This window comes from Protopterus annectens, chromosome 2.part0 (assembly GCF_019279795.1).
Source record: "Protopterus annectens isolate FY-2018-M chromosome 2.part0, PAN1.0, whole genome shotgun sequence".
Taxonomy (NCBI): domain Eukaryota; kingdom Metazoa; phylum Chordata; order Ceratodontiformes; family Protopteridae; genus Protopterus; species Protopterus annectens.
The window spans coordinates 242,767,256-242,789,254 of record NC_056728.1 but is presented as its reverse complement, the minus strand read 5'-3'; the positions used below and the strand labels follow the sequence as shown (position 1 = coordinate 242,789,254).

Genomic DNA, 21,999 nt, shown 5'->3' with positions numbered 1-21,999 from the left:
GTGAGTAGGATGTCTGCAATGGCGAGAATCTAGAGGCATTGTCAGAGGAGCTTCATTAGGTACTCCTAAACCTGAAGTTGGAGAGAAGGGAGAGTGCAAGAGACTAGGCAGCCTAGCACAGGCCAAAGTCTCCTCCACAAAACTCTTGCATCGTAGTGGCCGCCACCCCTTTACTGGTTGCTAAATGCCCCTTGGCTGTCAAGGTGCTGAACTCCTACTGCTTGATCACCAGTAACATGGTAGTAGAAAGCAGTCCCTGCAGAACTATTCTAGGGAGTGATTCTGGGTTCAAGCACTGCTCTTGGTGAGTATTGAGTTCAAGCACTGCTCTTGTTGCACTTGACCACATAACTCTGTCATACAGGGAGTGGGCTAAGGGTTGTCAGGCCTGTGCCATGAGATTACAGTGGATCTTGTGAATGTACTTTTCTCATGACTCACTTACTCCTTAGCACACCCAGCAGTAAGAGTTGAGAAGGCTACTCCTGGCTCTGTAACATGAGTTGGGCCTACACTTGCTGCTGGAGGGTTGGACTTGTATTCACTGTTCCATGGTAATAGGATCTGACCAAGCAAGTGTGGCAGCTTATTCTCTGAGTATAACTGAATAACAGAAAAGGGCTCTGCACAGCCCTCTCATATACATAGCTATCTTTGGGCAATTTCCACTACACTAAGGAGGCTGTTGTAGTCCTGCAAAACATGTTTGGTGTAAGGTTCATATGAATGTAAAGGATAGGCAGAGACCACACCACTAGGTTTTACAGGACTTCTCTGTGCCCCTCTCAGTCATCTTAGGCTATGGCATCAGAAGGGACAGACAGTGAATATCCTATGTTTCAATGTGCAGATATAATGAGTCAGTAATTCCCACTAGCCCCTGACCCCTGCTTATGAAATCCCATGTGGTCTGCCTTTCTTCTCCCAGAGTAGTCCGTCTGTGTCTTGAGAATAATAATGAGGAAGGACTAGCGTATCCCTCCCAGCACCTATTCTAAAAGATACCATTTTGCAGGCTGGAAGCACCCAGCCACTGGCCACCTAACATCATCATCATCTTCTTTCTGCTGTTCCCATTAGAGGTCGCCACAGCAGATCACCTGTTTCCATTTCTTCCTGTCCTCTGCATCTTGCTCCGTCATACCAACCGCCTGCATGTCCTCTCTCACCACATCCATAAACCTTATCTTAGGCCTTCCTCTTTTCCTGTTACCTGGTAGCTTCATCCTTAGCATATTTTTCCCAATATACTCAGCATCCTTCCTCAGTACATGGTACGTGCCATTTACGGGCCTGCAGTAGAATGGATTACACATTTTGGAAAATCCAGGAGCAGACTTGCCAGTGATGTATTAGCTAAGAATGCACTTCAGGGACTACAGCACCTCACTGGTGCCATCAAATCAGGAGTCTAAGACATTATTTAAGTAGGAAAAGAGGCATTTTACCTCTGCTGTTTTAGACCAGAAAGTACTGAATTGTTTGTATCACCTGAGATAATTCTGCTGAACAGAGATATGGAAAGCTGATTGCAGTTGTGGCAGTCTTCTTACCACAGGAATCCTGTGGGGGGTGTGAGTGAGTTGATGATCCCATGGTAAGGTAGGGTGCAGGTAAATTATCTGCCAGGTGAAGACCAGAAGAAACAACCCTGACAAGCATTTGGCTTCATATGCAGCAGCCTGCCAAAGAACAAACAACATTCTAGTCAAGGCAGAGAGAGGTTGTGTGGAACATGAGTCCAGACATCTTTGATGTAGCTGGCGTAGCACACAACCTGCTGATCAACACATGGGGGATTATATGGTGATAAGTGCATAGCTGAAAAATTATAGTCACATGTAGCTGATGGCCTGCTAGCACCTGCTCCCTGCTCTCCCCAAAAGCATATGATGACTTTTTTGTTCACTTTTCTGCCCCTCACCACCTGACTGTATGGCTGATTGATATGATCGTGTACATTCTTTCCCCAGCTGGATAAGAGCAAATTACAATATGGTTGTCACATAGGCAGCCAGCAGGGGATTTTTCCTGAATTTTAACTTTTCCTGCATACCATGGCAAGCAGTTGAAGGGGTGGGTGTGTAGTGGGCATAACATAGAGAAGTCACTCACTTACATTGATGTAGCTATTCAAGATGCCCTTCCTCACTTGAAAGCACATGACAATTCTTAGCCTCTTTGGTCTTCTCTAGGGATACATTAACAGGAGATGCTCCCATGGACTGCACACTTCTTTTACCACCATCCCCAGGAAGAGAAAAGCAGGTAATACCCTTTTATTTTTCTTCCTCCCTGGCCAGCAACTCAAGTACCAGTCACTTATTGAAAATGGGTCATAGTCAGGTCCCCATTATTTTACATCATGCAGTCAGACCTGGATTTAAGAGGAGGCTACAGAAAGCAATCTTCCCTAGAAAGAAGAGACCCCCAAATGGTGATATACAGTAAAATCCCTGTTATCCGGGATTCAAGCAACTGTTACTGTTAAGCAACCTGCATACGAGCCAATCAAAAATGGCAAAGTGGAGCCACTTCTACTCAATGCAGAACAAATCACAGTTCCGCATTGAGTTGAAGTGGCTCTGCTTTGTGACTTTTTATTGGCTCATATGAGCCAATCAAAAATGGCAAACTGGAGCCTCTTCTGTTCAGTACAGAAAGTCTGTATGGCATGGGACCATACAACATCAGAATTGGACTTCAACAAAGGTTGAACAGTTAATATATGCAAAGAAACATGATTGTAACATTGTAGTATTCACAAAATTATCAAAAAAACATTCAGCCATAACAAGCTGAAACTGTCAATGAATACTTAGTGGCAAAATAGATATGGACTGTGGAAAACTTGCAAACAAATACCGGTAGTACATGTTTATTGAATTATAAATTCCAGTCTCAGAAAGCAGTAGACAACATAACCATGATGACATGATCATTAAACATCATTTTGTTCCATCAGCTTAGACTTCTGGGGGGAAAGGGCAGTGGCTGATGTGAGGGAGGGCAGTTTGCTAATGTCGCACTTCTCATTCAAGGTTTCTAGGCTTGTTTCACATTGCTTTTGGCTACGGAGTCTACATGGATAGTTTCTCCTTTCCTTCTCCTGCAGAAATCCATTTTAGGGTTTTGTGGATGGTAGCTCATATCTCCCCCTCCCCTGCATGGTAACTTGCCCTTCCCAGGAGTTCTTGCCTTCGTTCTTATGCTGGTGAATGGGAGTCTGTAGTCACCCCTCTTAGGATTTTCCCACTCAATCCCCCCACAATGTGGAGTGGGGGCCCCTGCAGGCCAGTGCTAAATTAAGTCCCAAAACTGTGTCACTTGAGAATCTAATTGTCTCTCTTCCTGCGTACACCTTTCTCCTTTTCCTTCTCATTAGTTTAGTTTTGGAGAAAAGATTGTGCTGCTCCCTAGGAGGCAACTGCTTCTTACTGTTCCAAACCCAGTCCTTCTTCAGAAATGTAATAGAATCCTCTTTGGGCTTCTGTAAGCCAGAGGCGAGGAGTTGAGGGTAGGTTGCACTTCCTTTGTGCTTTGAGATCTGATCCCCTGTGGATGTATCAGAGTATTCTTTCTTTCTTTTTGAGGGGGTCTTTGACTCATTTTTGCCTCTGGATGGAGATGTGGACTGCCTGGTCCCAGTTAGCCTTTGGCTGGGTCCTGGTAGTAGGAGCCGGATGCTGTTAAGAAGGTTTTTGTTGGTTCTCATGTGGGAGTAGTTCTTTACAGGAATTACTGGTATGTGGTTGGTGCCCATTCAGTCACGACTGCAGATTTATAAGTTTATGTCTGTTGCTGTCCTTTCTTCACTTGGAGGGGATTGAGGCCAGGTTCTGCTCTTAGTCATGAGTAGGACCCAGGGCTGGAGCTCAGCACTATCTTGTTGGTGGCCCATCTTGGTGAGGGATTCCCCCCTTATCTTGGAGACATCTCGTCCAAGGATCATGACCTTTTGTAGTTTGAATGATGTGCCTATAAGTGATGATGGGATAGGATAAATGGTATTAGTCATTTAAGGTTTAGTTAAACTAGGACTCGTCTGTCTTGTTTTGTTTATTCCATGTATCGTTAAAACCTGTCTGCTGTTAAAGGTGAGACTGTGCAAGAGTGTGCAAGAGTGGGGATAAGAAAAGATCTCATTTTCCCTACAGTTGTGCAATCATGGCATTAGTATGTTTAAAAATACAGGGGTGTGGGGATGCAGAAGTGCTTGCCCTAATGCATAAATGCTGTTTTTTGGGTTTTTTTTTTTTTTTTATGTTTTTGATAGTGTTGGTATTTTGGTCACTTATCCTTGGGGGAGGGGGGGGTCAAGTCTCCTGTAATGTTGGAACCATTTGAAGGATGGAGTGCAGTAAATATATCAAGAATGCGTACTATGCTTCTGCGAAGCTGATTCATCAGTAGTCCTCTGAGGGGGCCTACCTTTCTGAGAAGAGTGCATGTAGAAGCTTTGATGTTCTGCCAACTGAATGAAGACATTGTTGGGCCCTTGCATTAATGAGTGAGTATGTCAGTTGCCAGGGCTTTGGGGAATTAAGGCAGCTCACAATCTTGAAGGAGGAATAAATGAAACTAATTGGCAATAAGAGGAGGAGATAATTGAATGCAGCTTGAGATAACCATATATAAAAAAAATATTCAATAAAGAGGCTCTCACTGGGACTGAAAACTGCTAAATTTAATTCTTTTTACTGATTACTGAGATGACAATTCTCTGAATGGATCAGCTTTTTAGTCCATTATTAAAATAACACTTAAGCTAACATTATTAGTATTAGAATTATCAAAGTATATGGCAGCAACCTCACTTAATTTATTGATGTATTTATTTATTTTGTGTACTGAAGTAAAATAAAGCAGTGTCAGTGGCACAGTAGAATGCACAGTCACCTTTAGTACAGAAGGCTGTGGGTTCTGTTCCCACACTGAAAAGGTTAATTATGCTGACATTGTAGTGCAGCATAAGGGGATGCTGCACTCCTGAGTGTGCCTTCCTTTGGATGTGACATTAAACTGAGGCCCCAGTGGCTTGAGATGATAGTATCTTAGATGGCTGAAAAGATCCCCCAGCCACCTATTGAAAAAGAGTAGGGTTGCTGTATTTATATACAAGAAGAACTCTTATTTACAACATATTTACAAATGTACAAATAACATTGATGTACAAATCTATCTACGCTTATTCATAATTTCTTTTACAGTAATACTAAATTTTCAGCCCTATTAGACCCCACTGCTATTTCCATAACCACTATCTGATTTTACTTTGATGCAAAAAATCCATTTACCATTAAACATAGTTGAATCTATTCTTTCATTCCATATGAACCTTTTGGCATAAACTTTTTCTCTCTTCTTTTAACATATTCATTACTTCTATTCTCATAATATCCATATTTAATTATATCTAATTCACTTCTTTTATATCTTCAAAAAAATCCTCTTTACACAATTTGCCCCACAAAATTTTTTACTCTTACATTTTAAAACACAGTGTTCCTTAGTTTCTTCTTCTTGACATCTGTCACTTTTCTTTTTATATAGCATATTTTCTTTTATTGGCAATTTATCTATTACCAGCCTCCACAAAAAGTCTTGACATTCTACTTTGAGTATACAATTTTCTTCTTATTTTTATAGCTTTAATTTTTTCATTGTTAGACTTTCCCATGGCTTTACATATTAATATTTTATTATTATATTCTTGTACCATACTTTTCTATCTTTTCATATAGCATCAATTTTTCCACAAAAATATTTTTCTTGGTAACGTTTTATTTCTTCATTTATACACTTTCTCTTTTTTTACTATACTGCAAAATGTATTGCACTTATATTCTCTCATCCTTTTCTTTTATCCATTTTAACTTTTTGTACAAATTTAATGAAGCAACATATACCACTGGATTAATTAACCCTAAATCTCCTTGCTCTTTATTTACATACACTGTGCTTAACCTTGAACCACATATAAATGAACAAAATATTTGCAATAATAATTTATCAAATAAGCCTTTTTTCTGAGTGATAATTTAGATCTTCTTCAGAAAAGTCAGGTTTGTTTTATTTCTTCTGTTGTTTTTCCCCATTGAATTCTACTTATATCTTTATTCCCAAATTTTATACCTAGCACAGAAATGTCATTCATTGTAAAATATATACCCCCAATCTTTACTACGTCACCTAAACCTTTACTTTTCTGTACTAAAAGCCATCCCTATCACTTCTAGACCCTCATTTGTGCAAATTATTACTTTTTATCCACTTTTTTTTCAGTTATTATAATGTCATCTGCATATGTTAACAGAACTGGAATTCTTAAACCTTCAGGTATTATATACCCCATCTCCTTCATTTTGTAATTTACTGTAACATTCTTAACTAATGCAAAGAATATACAACTCTTTGGATATCTCTGTCTTACACCACTCGTCATATGTACCTCTTGGCTTAACCAGCCATTTATTTACAAGGATGTTTGCTTTATTATGAATGTACACTGACATACATAATGTCTTAATTTTCTCACTTATATTCTTTCATCATCACACGTAAGATTTTATGTCCAGTTGTATCAAATGTCTTAAGATCTCCTGTCATGCTTTTCACTTCTTTTCTATTCATAACCCCATTCACAGTTTCTCTATCAATAATAATTCTTGTCAGTCTTTCCTCTTTATACAGTATATACTTTCTTCCATAATATTTTCCACTTTAGTTTCAAACCCCTCTTGTATTATTTTCATAAAGATCTTATAATAATTATTCAGTACTGTCAGTCTCCAGTTTGTCTTCTGTCTTCCATATGAATTCAAGTATTGCCCTATACAATTCTTTACATAAAACCTTCATTTAACCGTTCATTCCAAACCTTTAAAAAATATTTTTTGCCAGTTCCTTAAATTTACATTTCATACCGTATTCCATATGGTTCTGCATCCCATTCTGTATTTACTTGCCATAATACTTTAACTCATTTAAAGAAATCTCCTTTTTAACTCTCTATTCTGTTTTTCTGTTAACCTTTTTTTTTACTTTCCATGATTTTTTCACTACCTTCTTTTTTTTCTTTAAACATTTCTTGTGCACATTGTATTGCACTGTTCATAATCTTTTCTTGAGTTCTTTCTATTTCTCCTTTTTATATTTTTTATTTGTCATCACACTACCGTCTTTCTTTACTAATCTCCTTAAGTAACTTGATACTTCTCTTTTTCATAGTAAAAATATCTTTGCTTATATAACAATTCTTGTTATTTCTTTCCTATAATTCTTTTTCTTTGTCAATGTATTATGTTCTAGCAAGACAGAGGGACTCCAAAACGGCCAGTTTCAATAAAACACTTTTATTGTCGACACCACAAGTGCTTTCACAGACTGCGCTGCTTCGTCGGGTAATGTCTATCAAACTAAGAAACTCAGTTTAAATACCGTATACTACCTCCCTTGATTTATCATGTGACATCAAGGCACTCAAACTATTTAATCAAACAGTCTCATAAAAGCTTATGCATAGCACTTAAGTACAGATATCATAATACATTCATAAAAATGCATATGCAACAAATTATATATATATATATATATATATATATATATATATATGTATATATGTAAAGCATAAAAAATAATCTAAAAACCTAAGATGTTGAATGTTTTCTGCCTTTGTATTTTTATATTTTTATGCTTTATAAATTTGTACTATACCTACTGGTAAAATGGCTAAAGGCTGTGATGATGATATGGAACTGGACTATACACCTGAAAAGATGCTGAAAGAGGCGAATGCCAAGAAGAGATTTTTGAATTCTGTGCTGCATAAAGGCAACCCATTAATGGACTATGTTAGCAATATACATGAGACTGAGTCTTCTACTATAGACATTGTCCTACTTAAAAACAAATGACATAATCTTCTGAGACTTTTGTTTAAACTTAAGCAGAAACAGTATGAGGAAATTCCATCTGGAGGTATGTGTTAAGGAAGAAGTACTCCCTAGTGACCTTCATATTTTAAAGATGCCTGCACAAACAGAGCCAGATGATGAACTGTTAAGAGAATGGCAAAAGGTTAACCTAAACTGCAGCTTGTCTTACTTAAGGTTGCTAATTAAGCAGGCAGACAAGGAGATTGAGCAGCAATCGCTGTCCCTGATGCAAGCTTATGATGAATTGATAACCTTATTTTCTGCTGAAGTGCTAGAGAAATGTGGTGTTGAATGTTTAGAGTCTGTTTCTGCATATGAGAGAATACACTTGCGTATTAAACAAAAGAAGTTATGTAGAGACAGAGATGACTTTATGAAAGGCAATGTTTTTCTGCGGCCAAGAATACAAAACAGACTTCTACTTTGGGAGGGTTTTCACAGTTTAACTGTGATTCTGACATATACTGTCTGATCTTCCAGCTCCAGTTTCTGTGGTTACCAACAATCCAGCTGTCAGAGGCTGGAACATAAGTTCACACAAGCATTGACATCACCTACCACAAATGTAGCTGCCACCACAACTGAAGACAAAGAGCTGGGAGCAAGCAGAAAAACTTTTCAGGTAACAGCACAAATACATTCAAATGGGAAGTTAGATTCCCCACTGCAAGAAGGATTAACACAAAGCTCTAGTACCTCAAAAGTCAATGGCACATGACACCCTTTACTCCAGCAGAAGCTTCCACTCCCTTTACCTTGCAAGGAATGGAAGCTGGAAAAGCAGTGTGCTCGTTCAAGGAGTCATAGCAGAAACAAAAGGAAACAAGATACCCATTTGATTGCTCCCAGTACAACGAAACCAGTAAGTTGACTGAGGTTATTTTCAGTGATTTAATTTTAAATCTTTGTGCACATCATCTTACAGAGTGTGAAAGAAGCGTTTTACAAAAGGGATTTTCATTTAATCCTACACAAACTTCAGACTTCACTGAAGTTATATTTGATGTTAAACTGTAAGGAGTCTGATGTTAAAGCATATGTATAAGGATGAAAATGTTATGTCTGAGAACCAAATTTATAATAATGCTGGGTTTAAAAAAAAAAAAAACAACTATTTTTGTACCTGTGTTAAATCCTTTGGTTAGTGCATTTGAGAAACTGTGTTGATGAAATGTGTAGTATTTACAATCAGCGCAAGAAATGTAAAATGCATTACAATTAAAGTAAGGATGATTACAGTGTTCTGAAAAAGTTAGAAGAAAATGATAAGATTGTAATTAAACCTGCAGACAAGAGGGGACCAGTTGTAATGGACACCATTTGGTATGATGAACCTATGAACAATATGCTAGCAGATTGGAAGTTTTATTTAATTATTAATCAAAAAAGAGTTGAGTCCATGAAGCTAGTTATCACACATTCATTGAACAAGTTGTATCGAGAGAAAATGATATTTAAGAACTTGTTAGATTATTTTATGGTTACAGACCCACTACTGCCTATAATACAAGGTCTTCACAAAAGTTCATAAAAATGCACAAAATCCCCCTATAGTGGCAGGACGCAATTGACTGACAGAGCCCCTCTCCATTTATTTGGAAAAAATTTTGAGACCATTGTTAAATAAAAATTATGGTTATTTTGAAGGACATTGAGCATTTTCTGAGCAACTTATTTGCTTTTTTAGATGCTAATACTGGTAAAGTTTTTATGCATGAATTTATTCTTGTCACTATGGATGTTACCTCCTTATTCACCGTTATACCTAATGATGAAAGGGTCTTGAAGGCTGAACAGTTTTTGCACACTTTTTCTAACTTGAGAGATGGAAATCTCTGTTGTCTGTACTATATTTAGAATAGTGTTGGAAAATAATGTGTTTGTATTTAATAATTCTATCTGTTGGCAGCGTCATGGCGTAGCTATGGGCACTTCGTGTGCCAATAGCTACGCCAACACTGTGATGGCTATGTGGGAAATGGAGCATATACTTGAGGGACCCTACTCCAGATTTATCCCTTTTTATAGAAGCTTTGTTGATGATTTGTTTTTTCTGTGGGTAGGTACTAAACAGCAGTTAAGAGAGTTTGAGGTGTATGTAAATAATACAACTAATTATTTACATTTTTCTAAGACTGCATCAACACACGGTTTGAATTTTCTTGATTTTACTGTTGAAGTGGAAATGGCTCCATTAAGTTGTATAAGAAACCATGCCATGTCAACCATCTTTTGTATAGGCATTGTATGCACCCCACCCACATTTTTGGTAACATGTTTAAGAATCAAGTTTTTAGAGCCTCCAGGTTAAATGTAAGTGAAAAGGAGTTTCAAGAGCAGGTAGAAACCACACAGCATTGTTTAAGGATGAGAGTTTATAGTGACCGAGATATAATTGAAAATGTAGAGAAGGTTAAAAGCTTGAGGAGGACTACAGCTAAACCTTATTTTTCAAATCCTGCATCAGACAGAGTAATGTATAATAGGAACAATCAGTGTAAACTGATGGTACTATTATATTAGTCTAGTAATGTTTCCATGTACATGAATGTTATTAGAAAACACTGGAAAGTCCTTATGGCAGACAAAAATATTTCCAGAGTGTTAGAGCCCACCCCCAGGTTTGTATTTAAGAACATGAAATCCTTAAAAAGGACCTTATGTTCTTCAAGGAATAAACATGAATATAGTAGCAATGCCACTTTAGCATGTGGCACTTGCAGTGTACGCACTTACATTGATAGCAGTACTACTTTCACACACCCTGACCAGGAGAGAATATATAAGTTCAAAGTTTTTGCTACTTGTAGCACCTCCCACATTGTTTACTTGGCACACTGTTCATTGTGTTCAAAATTTTACATAGGCAAGATGGATAGAACACTTAGAGAAAGAATAAAGGAACATCTATACCATATTAGCAAAGGGAATAAAACTAATGCCCTTGCAAAATTCATGCTGTTGCCAGTGGTACTGGGCATACTTTTTAAGTTTTTCGTTATAGGGAGGATGCACAAGACATTAAGAGGAGGTGACATCAGGAATACTACTGAACAACTTGAGTCTAAGTGGATCATTAGACTGAGAGGAAATATCAGGCATGGACTTAATGATGCGGTTCCTATAAAACCTAAGCTGAAATTTAAGAACCTAAGACGATGAGTGTTTTTTGCTTTTGCATTATTGTATTTTTTTATGTTTTGTGTGTGTGTGTGTGTGTGTGTGTGTGTGTGTGTGTGTGTGTGTGTGTATATATATATATATATATATATATATATATATATATATATATAGATATATATATACATTTTTATGAATGTGTTATGATTTCTGTACTTATGTGCTATGCATATGCTTTTATGTGACTGTTCGTTTAAATAATTTGAGTGCCTTGATGTCACATGATTAATCAAAGGAGGTAGTATATGGTATTTGAACTGAGTTTTTTAGTTTGGTAGACATTACCTGAAGAAGCAGCTTAGTCTGTGAAAGTGCTTGTGGTGTCGACAGTAAAAGTTTTTTTATTGAAACTGTACATTTTGGAGTCCCTCTGTCTTGCTGGATTAATTTTTTGGTTTTCTTTGCCAGAAAGGGTTGGTATTTGTTTGTTTTGATCATTATGTTCTAATTCTTCCAGTGCATCATTATGTCTTCTGATATATTTTTCTTTTTCTACTTTTCTCACACTATACTGCCACTATAAAAAAACTTTTTTTTGTATTTTTCTGTAAGTATCATCACCATTCAGATCAGTTTTTATAAAATGTTCTCACAGTAATATGTTTCAATAACTGTATTAGTAATTTATTTCATTCTTCATTCCATGCTTTCTCATTTGTCCTTTTTTATTCCTTTGCCTATTTTTATATATTCCTTGTTTTCCTTTATGTTTAGCCATGTTTCAAGACGATCAGATGATCCTGCTTCAGTTACCATCCCCTTTTCATTTACCTAAAGTTCTGATATTATAAAATAATCTTATTTCAGTTGTATACATACCCCTTTTGTAAGTCCATGAATTTTTAACTTCCCACATCCTATAACTTCTAACATTTTTCTTGTATAATTTCCTTTTTTTTTTGTTACGTTGCCTCTTAAATCCGAGTTAAAGTCTGTTGTTGTGTTAATATTCATATTTATTACTACGTATTCTAAAATCTGATTAAAATAAGCTTCCTCTTTCTTTACAGTTAGTATAAGCATATAATATTATAATTCTATATAGTTGTTCTTTCCATTTTTAATCTACAATGGCTGATCTTCCAATTTTTTGCTAAAGTTCCACCTAATATTGTTAGTGTTTCTATCGAATGTAACTATTCTAGAACATCTCTCATTCCCCATATTCCAGATTATCTTTTCCCCCCATAGTTTCTCTGTTGTAATCTTTCTTCACATGTTAAAAATCTTGTGCTTTCTAATATAATTACATCATGTGTATTACACCACTCCAAAATCCATATTCTCCTTACTATAATCTTAGTACTATTCACATTTACAGAAAGCACTCTAAAACTTTCATTTTCACTTTTCCTTAGATTCATGGTTTCATAAGTTCATTGCTAATTACTAGTCCTGCTTTCTTAATAGGCCATTCTAAGTCTAGCCGGTTTCCCTCCCAAAGGTGAGAATAAAAAACCATTATACCAGCACCCAGTCATTATCTTGATATATTCTTTTTCATCCATTTCCTTTCTTTTTTTTCTTTTGTACTTATCCCTTTAAATTTTTTTTCTGTCTTTTTACCCTTTTACCAATAGAATTCTTTTTTTTATTTACTACCTCCCAGTTTGTCTTCATCATTTATAACATTCTATTTTTAGCTCAATATTACAATCCACCAGTCCATAAATGCCTTTTGTCATAAACGTTTGTGGTGCACAGTATTTCTTTACATAAAAGTTTTTAAATGTCCTTTCAAAGTATCTTTTTCCACCTTTGTTTGAAATTGTACAGGAATTTCCTTTTTTCCCCTGTTAAATGCTTTTATCTCATAAAGATTCCAGGGGTTACAGTCTTGCTTTTTTAATATTAATTTTTATGTAAAAAAGCAGTCTTAAATATAATTCACAACATGTATTTGTTAATAAGAATAAACGCTCTTACCTCGTGTGCTTTTACACCCAAATGAGCTATTAAATTGCCCCACTCTTCATACCTGTCCATTTCTTTGTCTACTTTGAATCCTTACCATGTACTTCCATTTTTCCTTTTCTTCTGCCTTCTTTTCTTCTACTCCCCTTTTGCCTTCTTTCACTGTCTCTGCATACAGCGGATATAAAAAGTGTACATGCCCCTATTAAAATGCCACGTTTTTGTGATATAAAAAAAATGAGACCACAAGAAATAATTTAAAAAATCCCACCTTTAATTTGACTACAATTCAATTGAAAAAGAAATCTGTTAGGGAAAAAAATATAAAAAATAAAAAATGTACAATACGCTGGTTGCATAAGTGTGCACACCCTTAAACTAATACTTTGTTGAAGCACCTTTTACTTAATTTAATTACCTTTAATTACAGCATTCAGTCTTCTTGGGTACACACCTGCCATCAATTAAAGAGATTCTGATTAACCCCAAATAAAGTTCAGCTGTCCTAGTAGCATTTTCCTGACATTTACTCATTTGCCTGCTACAAAAGCCATGGTTTGCAGACATCTTGCAAAGCATCAAAGGGATCTCATTGTTGAAATGTATCAGTCAGGAGAAGGGTACAAAAAAATTCCACAGCATTGGATATACCATGGAACACAGTGAAGACGGTGTTCAAAAAGTGGGGAAAAATGGGACAACAGTGACATTGCAAAGAGCTGAATGTCCCTCCAAAATTGATGAAAAGACGAGACAAAACTGGTCAGGGAGGCTGCCAAGAGACCTACAGCAACACTGAAGAAGCTGCAGGAATTTCTGGCAAGTACTGGTTGTGTACCACATGTGACAACAATCTCCTGTATTCTCCATATGTCTAGACTTATGGGGTAGGGTTGCAAGACGGAAGCCTTTTCTTACACAGAAAAACATCCAGGCCCAACTAAAATTTGCAGAACAATACATCAAGTCTCCAAAAGCATGTGGGAAATGTGTTATGGTCTGATGACACAAAGGGTGAACTTTTTGGCCACAATTCCAAAAGGTATGTTTGGTACAAAAACAACACCGCATCACCAAAAGAACACCATCCCCATGGTGAAGCATGGTGGTGGCAGTATCATGCTTTGGGGCTGCTTTTCTTCAGTGAGAACTAGGGCTTTAGTCAAGGTGGGGGGAATTTATTAACAGTTCCAAATACCAGTCACTTGTAGCACAAAACCTTCAGGTGACTGCTAGAAAGCTGAAGATGAGGAATTTCACCTTTCAGCACGACAATGACCCCAAACATACATCCAAATCAACATAAGAATGGCTTCACCAGATGAAAATTAAAGTTTTGGAATGGCCCAGCAAGAGCTCAGACCTAAAAGGGCTGTATACAAGATATGCCCTCACAATCTGACAGATTGGAGCATTTTTGCAAGGAAGAGTGGGCAAATATTGCAAAGTGATATGCCATGCTGATAGACTCCTACCCAAGAAGACTGAATGTTGTAATTAAATCAAAAGGTGCTTCAACAAAGTATAAAGGGTGTGCACACATAACAAAGTATTAGTTTAAGGGTGTGCACACTTATGCAACCAGCGTATCGTACATTTTCTATTTTTTATATTTTTTCCCTAAATTGAATTGTACAGGTTATAGGTCACATTAAAGGTGGGAAAAGTTTTGAAATGATTTATTGTGGTCTCATTTTTATAGCACAAAAACCTGGCATTTTAATAGCGGGTGTGTACACTTTTTATATCCACTGTTTGTTTTCCTTTTCCGTCTGACCACTCTTCATCAGGATTGTCTCTGCATCCTCCTTTTGTATTTTCTCCATAATGTACCCCCAGGAAACATCTCCTTCATTTTCTGGCTCACTCTGCATCACCATTTCTTTAAGTAAATCGTCCCACAACTCTCTTGACTGGAGGGTTGGAATTATTCATCCATCATTTGCTGACTCATCTCCAAACAGATTTCTTAGAAACATCTCAGAATTCTGCACGCATTCTCCAGTCTCAGTATGTGCTTTTGCTAACATTTCCCTCACCACACCATTATCATCTTCTGTCTCCATCTGCCTTGCTGTTTCTCTGGACCACTTCTGCGCCTGGAATAGAAACAGGAAGTGCTACTGAAAAATGGGTCCCACTCACAGAAATAAGTAGGGGAAATTCCCAGATGCCCTGGCCAAATTTTCCCATGTAGTTTAAACACCACCCTGGATCTCCTTTTAAAAGAGGTCGTTAGCCTAGTGGGACTAACTCTGTCAATAAAGAATAAATAAATAAATAAAAATAAGCCATATGTATTTGCTAACAGTTATTAAAGTCACAGTAGGCTGAGTTATGATTCAGTGCTAATTTTTGGTTTATGTGGGTTAACAGTACTCTGTATGGATTTTACCAGGCTTCGTTGTTTTTATATGATGTCCTTGTGCACAAAGAGAATTAATTCAACATGTAATGATATCAGGGACATTTGCACTTCAGATCAACATGATATATTGTTTAACATGATGGTACAGTAAGTGGGAATGAGAGCTGCATTAGTTTCTGCTATACGAGCATGTTCTTGCTGGAAGTGAGGTTATTTCCCAAGTGTGAATTTACTTATTTATATAGTCAGCTTGCTTGCATGTTTTGTTTTTTTTATTTTTGCTTATATTCTTTACATATTTCTCTAGTCGTGACTTTGTATATTTTTTAATTTGTCTGATGCTAATTAAATTAATTTTTTTTCTATCACCAGCATGAAATGTATTCAACAATTTTATCATAATTTAATGTGCATCTTTTAATGAGTGCTGCAAGCTCACTTTAATGGTTAGTTGTTTGCAATTCCCTAAACATGAGTTTAAAACCTGGCTGTTATCCAGTGATAGCATTGTATGCATTCTAAGCTCTTCTGCACTGTGTTTAATTCAAAATAATTTTGTAAAGTTATTTAGTTACAGTTATAATGTAGTTCTTTTAGTCTTTATTCTGTGTAGACACGTTGATGTACAAGACAAGTTATTATGGGTCCGCACAATGAAGTGGTTATAAATTACCAGATTGGCTTTCATTAATAATGGTGGTACCTGCTGCAAGAATTTTCCTACTGAAAATAACATTATGATACATTTTTACATAAATTCCTATAGTAATCATGTTATTACTTTAAAATTTTATTCTGCATTCTTGTTAATATAGTTCACAAAGTCTTACATTTTCCCTAAATATGCTTAATTTTATAGCATTTTATAACATGTATATAAAAAATGTAAGGAGGAGAGCTGTAATGGGGGATATAAAATTGCAGTTTATTTCCAGCTCTGTTGTTATAGAGGGCTAACGTTCTGAGTGCGACCCAGCTGCCCCAGGTTCAGCTAGTGGCTTAGGTGTCTACTGGAGCTGTTGTGGAGAGAATGGGCAAGCCTATTCTAGTGGGAGGGCAAGTGGGGCAGGTTACTAGTTACCCCAGTCTTTTAGAGCACGGGTAAAAGATGCCAGCATGAGCTGGGAACTTACATTTGGCTTATCAAGCCCGTGATGGGTGGCAGCTTTCTTCTCAGGTAGTGTGCAGTGAAGCAAGTACTTACACAGGGAAGGCAGAGTGGCCCCTGCAGTAATGTGAGTAGAATGTCTCCTGACAAGTGGGTGGTGTTAGGGCCATGCTTAAATTAAAAAAATCATGCTTGTATGATTGCTCTGCAGCTATTCATTTCCAAATTGGAAGAATGGACCAGACAGAGTATGAGAAGGCTGACATTTGTCAGTTAGTGAAGTGAAAATCTAAAAAAATATAAGTAAATACATTTGCAACATGTTTTTGAGGTCTTTTTTGAGCTTTTTCATGGCTTTTTAAAATCTGCATTATGTAGGTGTATTGCTGCAACACCAGATGGAGATTGAAAAAATTGACACTTTTCGAGACCAGCTTGGTGAAGACTGGCTACAGTACAAGCACCACTTGGAGGGGGCATCAAGTATTAGGCCAGAGTCCCACTTGGAGTCTGTGACCTGTTGCCAAAGAAATTACCTAGAGAGCTCAGCAAGCATGGCCACTTGTGAGAACAGCCCTGCTATCATAACAGAGGGCTCTGACAACTTTCCAGAAAGAGAGGAGCAACAAGATGATCAGGTAACTACAGCTTCTAGGGGTACAGTGGATTATGTGACAGCAGATGAAATGGAATCCATGGAGGACCCATCTGCAGAGTTCTTAAGCAGCAATGGGGCAGAAACAGTCGAAAATGGAGTGGTGGAAGATGAGGAGGAAGACTTGGAAGGTAAAATAGATTTATTTTTCTGTGTTACTTTAAAATGATTAAAAATAAAAAAATGCTATTGAAATATTGAATCTCATGTATTTAAACCAGTTATGTAGAAAATCATTTACATCATCTATATACAAGTAAAGCATTTTGTGGCCTTCATTAAATAACTGTGTAGCTGACAATTTTTGTGAAACTATTGTCTTCGTATTCAGTCTTGCCTCTTTCTAAGTCTTCTAACCTTCCACAACCTGACCAGTTCTATCCCTTTGCATTGATGTCCCCATCACTAAAATACTGGAAAGCATTCTCTACAAGCAGGTCTTACAAGTCATCCAAGAAAGATGTGTTCCATCTCCTAGATGGCATAATATATTCCACTGCTGTAATACCTCTTTAGCGAACATTGTTTCTTCCAACTTTGACAAAGACACATCTACAAAATGTATTAAAGATCATAGGAAGTTACTGGGCTATTGGCCCTGAGGCCCTTATAAGCCTAGCCAAGAGTTTAGCCCGTGCATAGACAAATCTGCACCCGGTAGGAGAGTACTTTCTCTCACAGCTACACCTGGTACATAAGGCTTCAATTTAATTGTATGATTCTCTCTCATCTCCATTAGTGTGGCAACGTATGCTCTCATTTATTTCTCAACTCAACCTTTTTATTTATAATGCATCCATTACTGTAGTTAATTCTTTTAATTGTGCAGTTATGATTTCACTTGCTGTCTACACATCTGCAGCTTTTGATAAGGTCAGATTTGTTTCTGTTAAAGGTAATATGTGCATCATGATGACCACTGCTGTGACCATGGCTGACTGTGAAAAGTACTCTTTGCAAATGAGGTTACTGCAAGAGAAATTCTTATTTCACTAACAGTGCGTCAGAGCTCCAGACTTAGGTGGCCATTGTGTTGAAAGTCAGCTCATCCTGTCCTGCATATTCCATCTCTGGGTCCTTTCATTTTTCTGTTGACTTGTTAAAGTATGGTATCAGAAAGCCTTAGTTGAGGTCCTGATAAACAGAGCTCTGTTTGTTAACCTCATTAGTAATTTAGTGACATAGCTGGAGCATACTGAACTCGCAAACCCTGTGTTGCATGAAGCCATGCTGCTAGTTATCAACCAGAGAAATGGCATTCAGAAGTCCCGACAGTCTGCCTGCTTGATGTATTAGTGCTGGATGTTGTAATAAGTTTTCTAAAGCTTCCATAGCTATTGTTGTAATATGTTTTCTAAAGCTTACATAGCTGTTGTAATATGTTTTCTAAAGCTTACATAGCTATTGTTCTCAAAGGAATTGTCTCACATGCAGTGTTGTTTTCCTCCTTTTTGTACTAGCTTACCACTTTCCTGGGGGAACTTTTTTCCCCATGAAATTCTTTCCTGGCCTTTTGCCTTACTTATTTGTTCTATTTTTCTGAGTTGCTGTAGTATTGTTTTCCTGTTTTGCTTAGTTTGTGTATTTTTTATATAGCTAAACGTTGATTAGGCTGGTCATTTGTTCATGGTTAGCTGACATAATTGTTATGTTGCTGAGTAAGGATTTTACAGAATGAATGTGATGGCCTGCTGCAAGTTATTTTATTAGATATATTTTTTGTTTTATGTAATAACTATTTTATTACCATAATTGATGAATTGTACTGTATCAAAAGATGTTATATTGGACAAATACTTTGTATTTTCATGTGTAGTACTCAGTATTAATTAAATTAGGTTCTTACTACAGTCACAGACATCAGGAATGCAAAAAAAAAATCCAATGAAATTAGAAAAGAAATTCAAAGTCAGGTTTCAAATCCTGAACAGACTTGGGGGCAAACCTCTCAAAAGTTAACATTTGTGGAGCATTTGTTACCGTACACTATAATCAACTACGGAGATGGGGGAGTTGCAAGTCACTACCTCATTTGAAATTTTCCTTTTCACTGTCAGCTACAGTCACAACAATGGCCATTACAACAAGTATTTTATTATTGAAATAATAATAATATCAAAGATCACGTTTATTTTTATTTTGCTTAAATTGAGATTGTGGATATATATGGTGGTATCATTTATCTGTTTAATTTTGCTCAGCGGAGTTTGATTTTGAAGCTTTGATTTGTTTTTCTCATCCAGTGGACGTATGCCATCCGTTAGTGGTGGGTGTCCTTCCAGAAGAAGGAACAATCCATTCTGAGAACTCTTGGATCTTTCTTCGACTGAAACCCTCATACTTAATGGAGGTAGACTTGAAAAGTGCAAAAGTCATACATAAAATGGAGCTGGACACTTTGTTGAGTCTTGATATTTCAGAGGTCATCTGGAGGGATCAGGTGAGAGAAAAGAGTTAGAACTGAATGAATAGAGAATTAGAAAAGAGCCCTGTATGTGTCACCATTGTAACAAGGCTGACAAATGCCAGGTCACCTCACTCTGCCACAGAAAAGGCATTTTTTTTTTCAGATGTGCAGCATTGCTTTGATATTTGTTATAGATAAAGAAATGTATATTGCCTGGGCCACTATGCTGTTCATGATGTTTTGATATAATCATTCTGTTTGAATTACCTTAAGGAGCACATGTTAAGGTCATATCAGTGCTGCAAAAGGTAATACTGGTGTGACACTAACTATATATAGCTGTATTTGTATGGGACCCTTAATCAGGAGAGGAGAAGAAATAACTAGGATAAGGTGATTCTCCTCAAAGAACAAGGTGGTTTATGATTGCTCCATTTGAAGAAATACTTTAAAGCTACACTGTTAAGGCACATATGCATAACTCAGTAGGTTACATATCTAACTGGAAAGGGATGATGATGAAGCAGAAGAGGTGTTCGAGAAATAGGGGGAGGGGGCAGAGAATATGGTTTTGGATGTAGGTCCTTAAGGATAAACACCATACATTATATTGCATTATATTATTATTTAATATATATGTGTGTGTGTGTGTGTGTATATATATATGTATATATATATATATATATATGTATATATATATATATAATATTATAGCAATAACCCACGTCTGGGTGTGGGTAATGCTGGATTTACCCACGGTTGCTGTGGTTTGGTCATGAGGGCGAAGCCCGAGTGGCCAAACAAAGCCAACTGTGGGTAAATCCAGCATTACCCACACCCAGAAGTGGGTTATTGCCATTATACAATGAAATTATTTAAGAAAAAAAATAATTACTTTTCTTAAATAATGGCATTGTATAATGCCTCCTTACTACCCTTCCGCAGCTGTCTGCTATTCTGCAGCAGTTCTGATGTACTGCGCATGCATATGCCTACGCAGTACATCAGAACTGTGGGCAAAAGCAACGGAGAAAGCAAGACCTCTGTTTTTTACAAACTGTTTCGCTATGTTAAATGGGTTTAACATAGCGAGACAGCTTTAAAAAAGCAACGGAGAATCTCCGTTGCTTTTTTAAAGCTGTCTCGCTATGTTAAACCCATTTAAAATAGCGAGACAGTTTTGAAAAAGCAACAGAGAAAGCAAGATCTCCGTTGCTTTTTACAGACTGTCTCGTTATGTTAAAGGAGTTTAACATAGCGAGACAGCTTTAAAAAAAGCAACGGAGAATCTCCGTTGCTTTTTTAAAGCTGTCTCGCTATGTTAAACTCCTTTAACATAGCGAGACAATATGAAGCAACGGAGATCTTGCGTTCTCCGTTGCTTAAAAAAGAGTTATAGTAATGCAAAAAGTCCTGGCGACCCGACCTTTTTTCCATTACTATAACTGATTTACAACGTGCACGTTGACCAATCAGCGTGCACGTTTTTGAATATTAATGGCAGGACGTTGTATAATATTATGCTGTACATACATTATATTATCCAAAGCGGAATCCAAAAGTAGAGATGAAATAAGTAAGGAAAGGAAAGTATTGCTGATACTGAATTCATCCTCAGTTCTTTATGACTGCCATCATGTGGGGGACCCTGTTTTCGCAAAATCCCACTAAGATGACACTGAAATATAGACTGTATTTTACATATGGAGGAAAGCAAGTTAAAAAAAATAAAAAAGACAGCTGGTTGCACAGGTCTCAAGGTCTCAGATGTATGCACTGGTGCCAGGACTGGATAAAAAAGGCAGTGCAGAACTGTCAATACATGTAAACATTCCTACAACAGGGTTAGGCCAGGCTGCCTGGGAGGCACGCCCCACTTTGGTAGAAGGAAGTAGGAGTCCATAAAACCATAAAAACTGACATGCCAAAAAAGTGGTATAAAGATGACAAAGTAGACTGTTGAGGATAAGGAAGAAATTATATCTTTTTACTATTATGCAAGAAGCCTGGAATTTCCAGATAGTGTATATTCAGAAAGACTGAAAATAGTTAAAGGAAAGAAAAATACATGCACAAGAGAAACTGCTAAAAAATTTTCAAGTAAAAATTTGTATTTTGGGCTGCCTGTAAAAAGATGCAACAGAGGAAGTGAAAAAAATATAAAAAACAAACCCCAGAGATTTCTGGAAGGTATAAAAAAGAAACATGGACAAAGGAAAGAAAAAAAAGATCTGATATGGTGCAGTGATTTTTGCAAAGAAAAAAACAAATCAGAACAAAAAAAAAAAAGCAGCTCCAAGCATATTTGAAGAGAAATACAAGCAACAGCACTGGAATATGTAAAATTATACAATAGGAAAAAAAAAGAGGATTAGTAAGGTAGGACTTAATTATGTATTACCTGCGAAGTGTAGGATTTATTGTGGAGAG

The 21,999-nt window shown here is 36.8% G+C and overlaps 1 protein-coding gene across 4 annotated transcripts in view; it reads left to right on the top strand.

Moving 5' to 3' along the window:
- LOC122793047 (serine/threonine kinase 11 interacting protein) overlaps positions 1-21,999 on the top strand; it is a 1,659,807-nt gene that overhangs the window by 789,157 nt on the left and 848,651 nt on the right. For all 4 annotated transcript variants that reach the window (XM_044060719.1, XM_044060720.1, XM_044060718.1 and 1 more), the window contains exons 14-15: positions 16,886-17,293; positions 19,406-19,602. In XM_044060719.1, the coding sequence (XP_043916654.1) occupies positions 16,886-17,293; positions 19,406-19,602 (605 nt within the window). The remainder of the gene's footprint in view (positions 1-16,885; positions 17,294-19,405; positions 19,603-21,999) is intronic.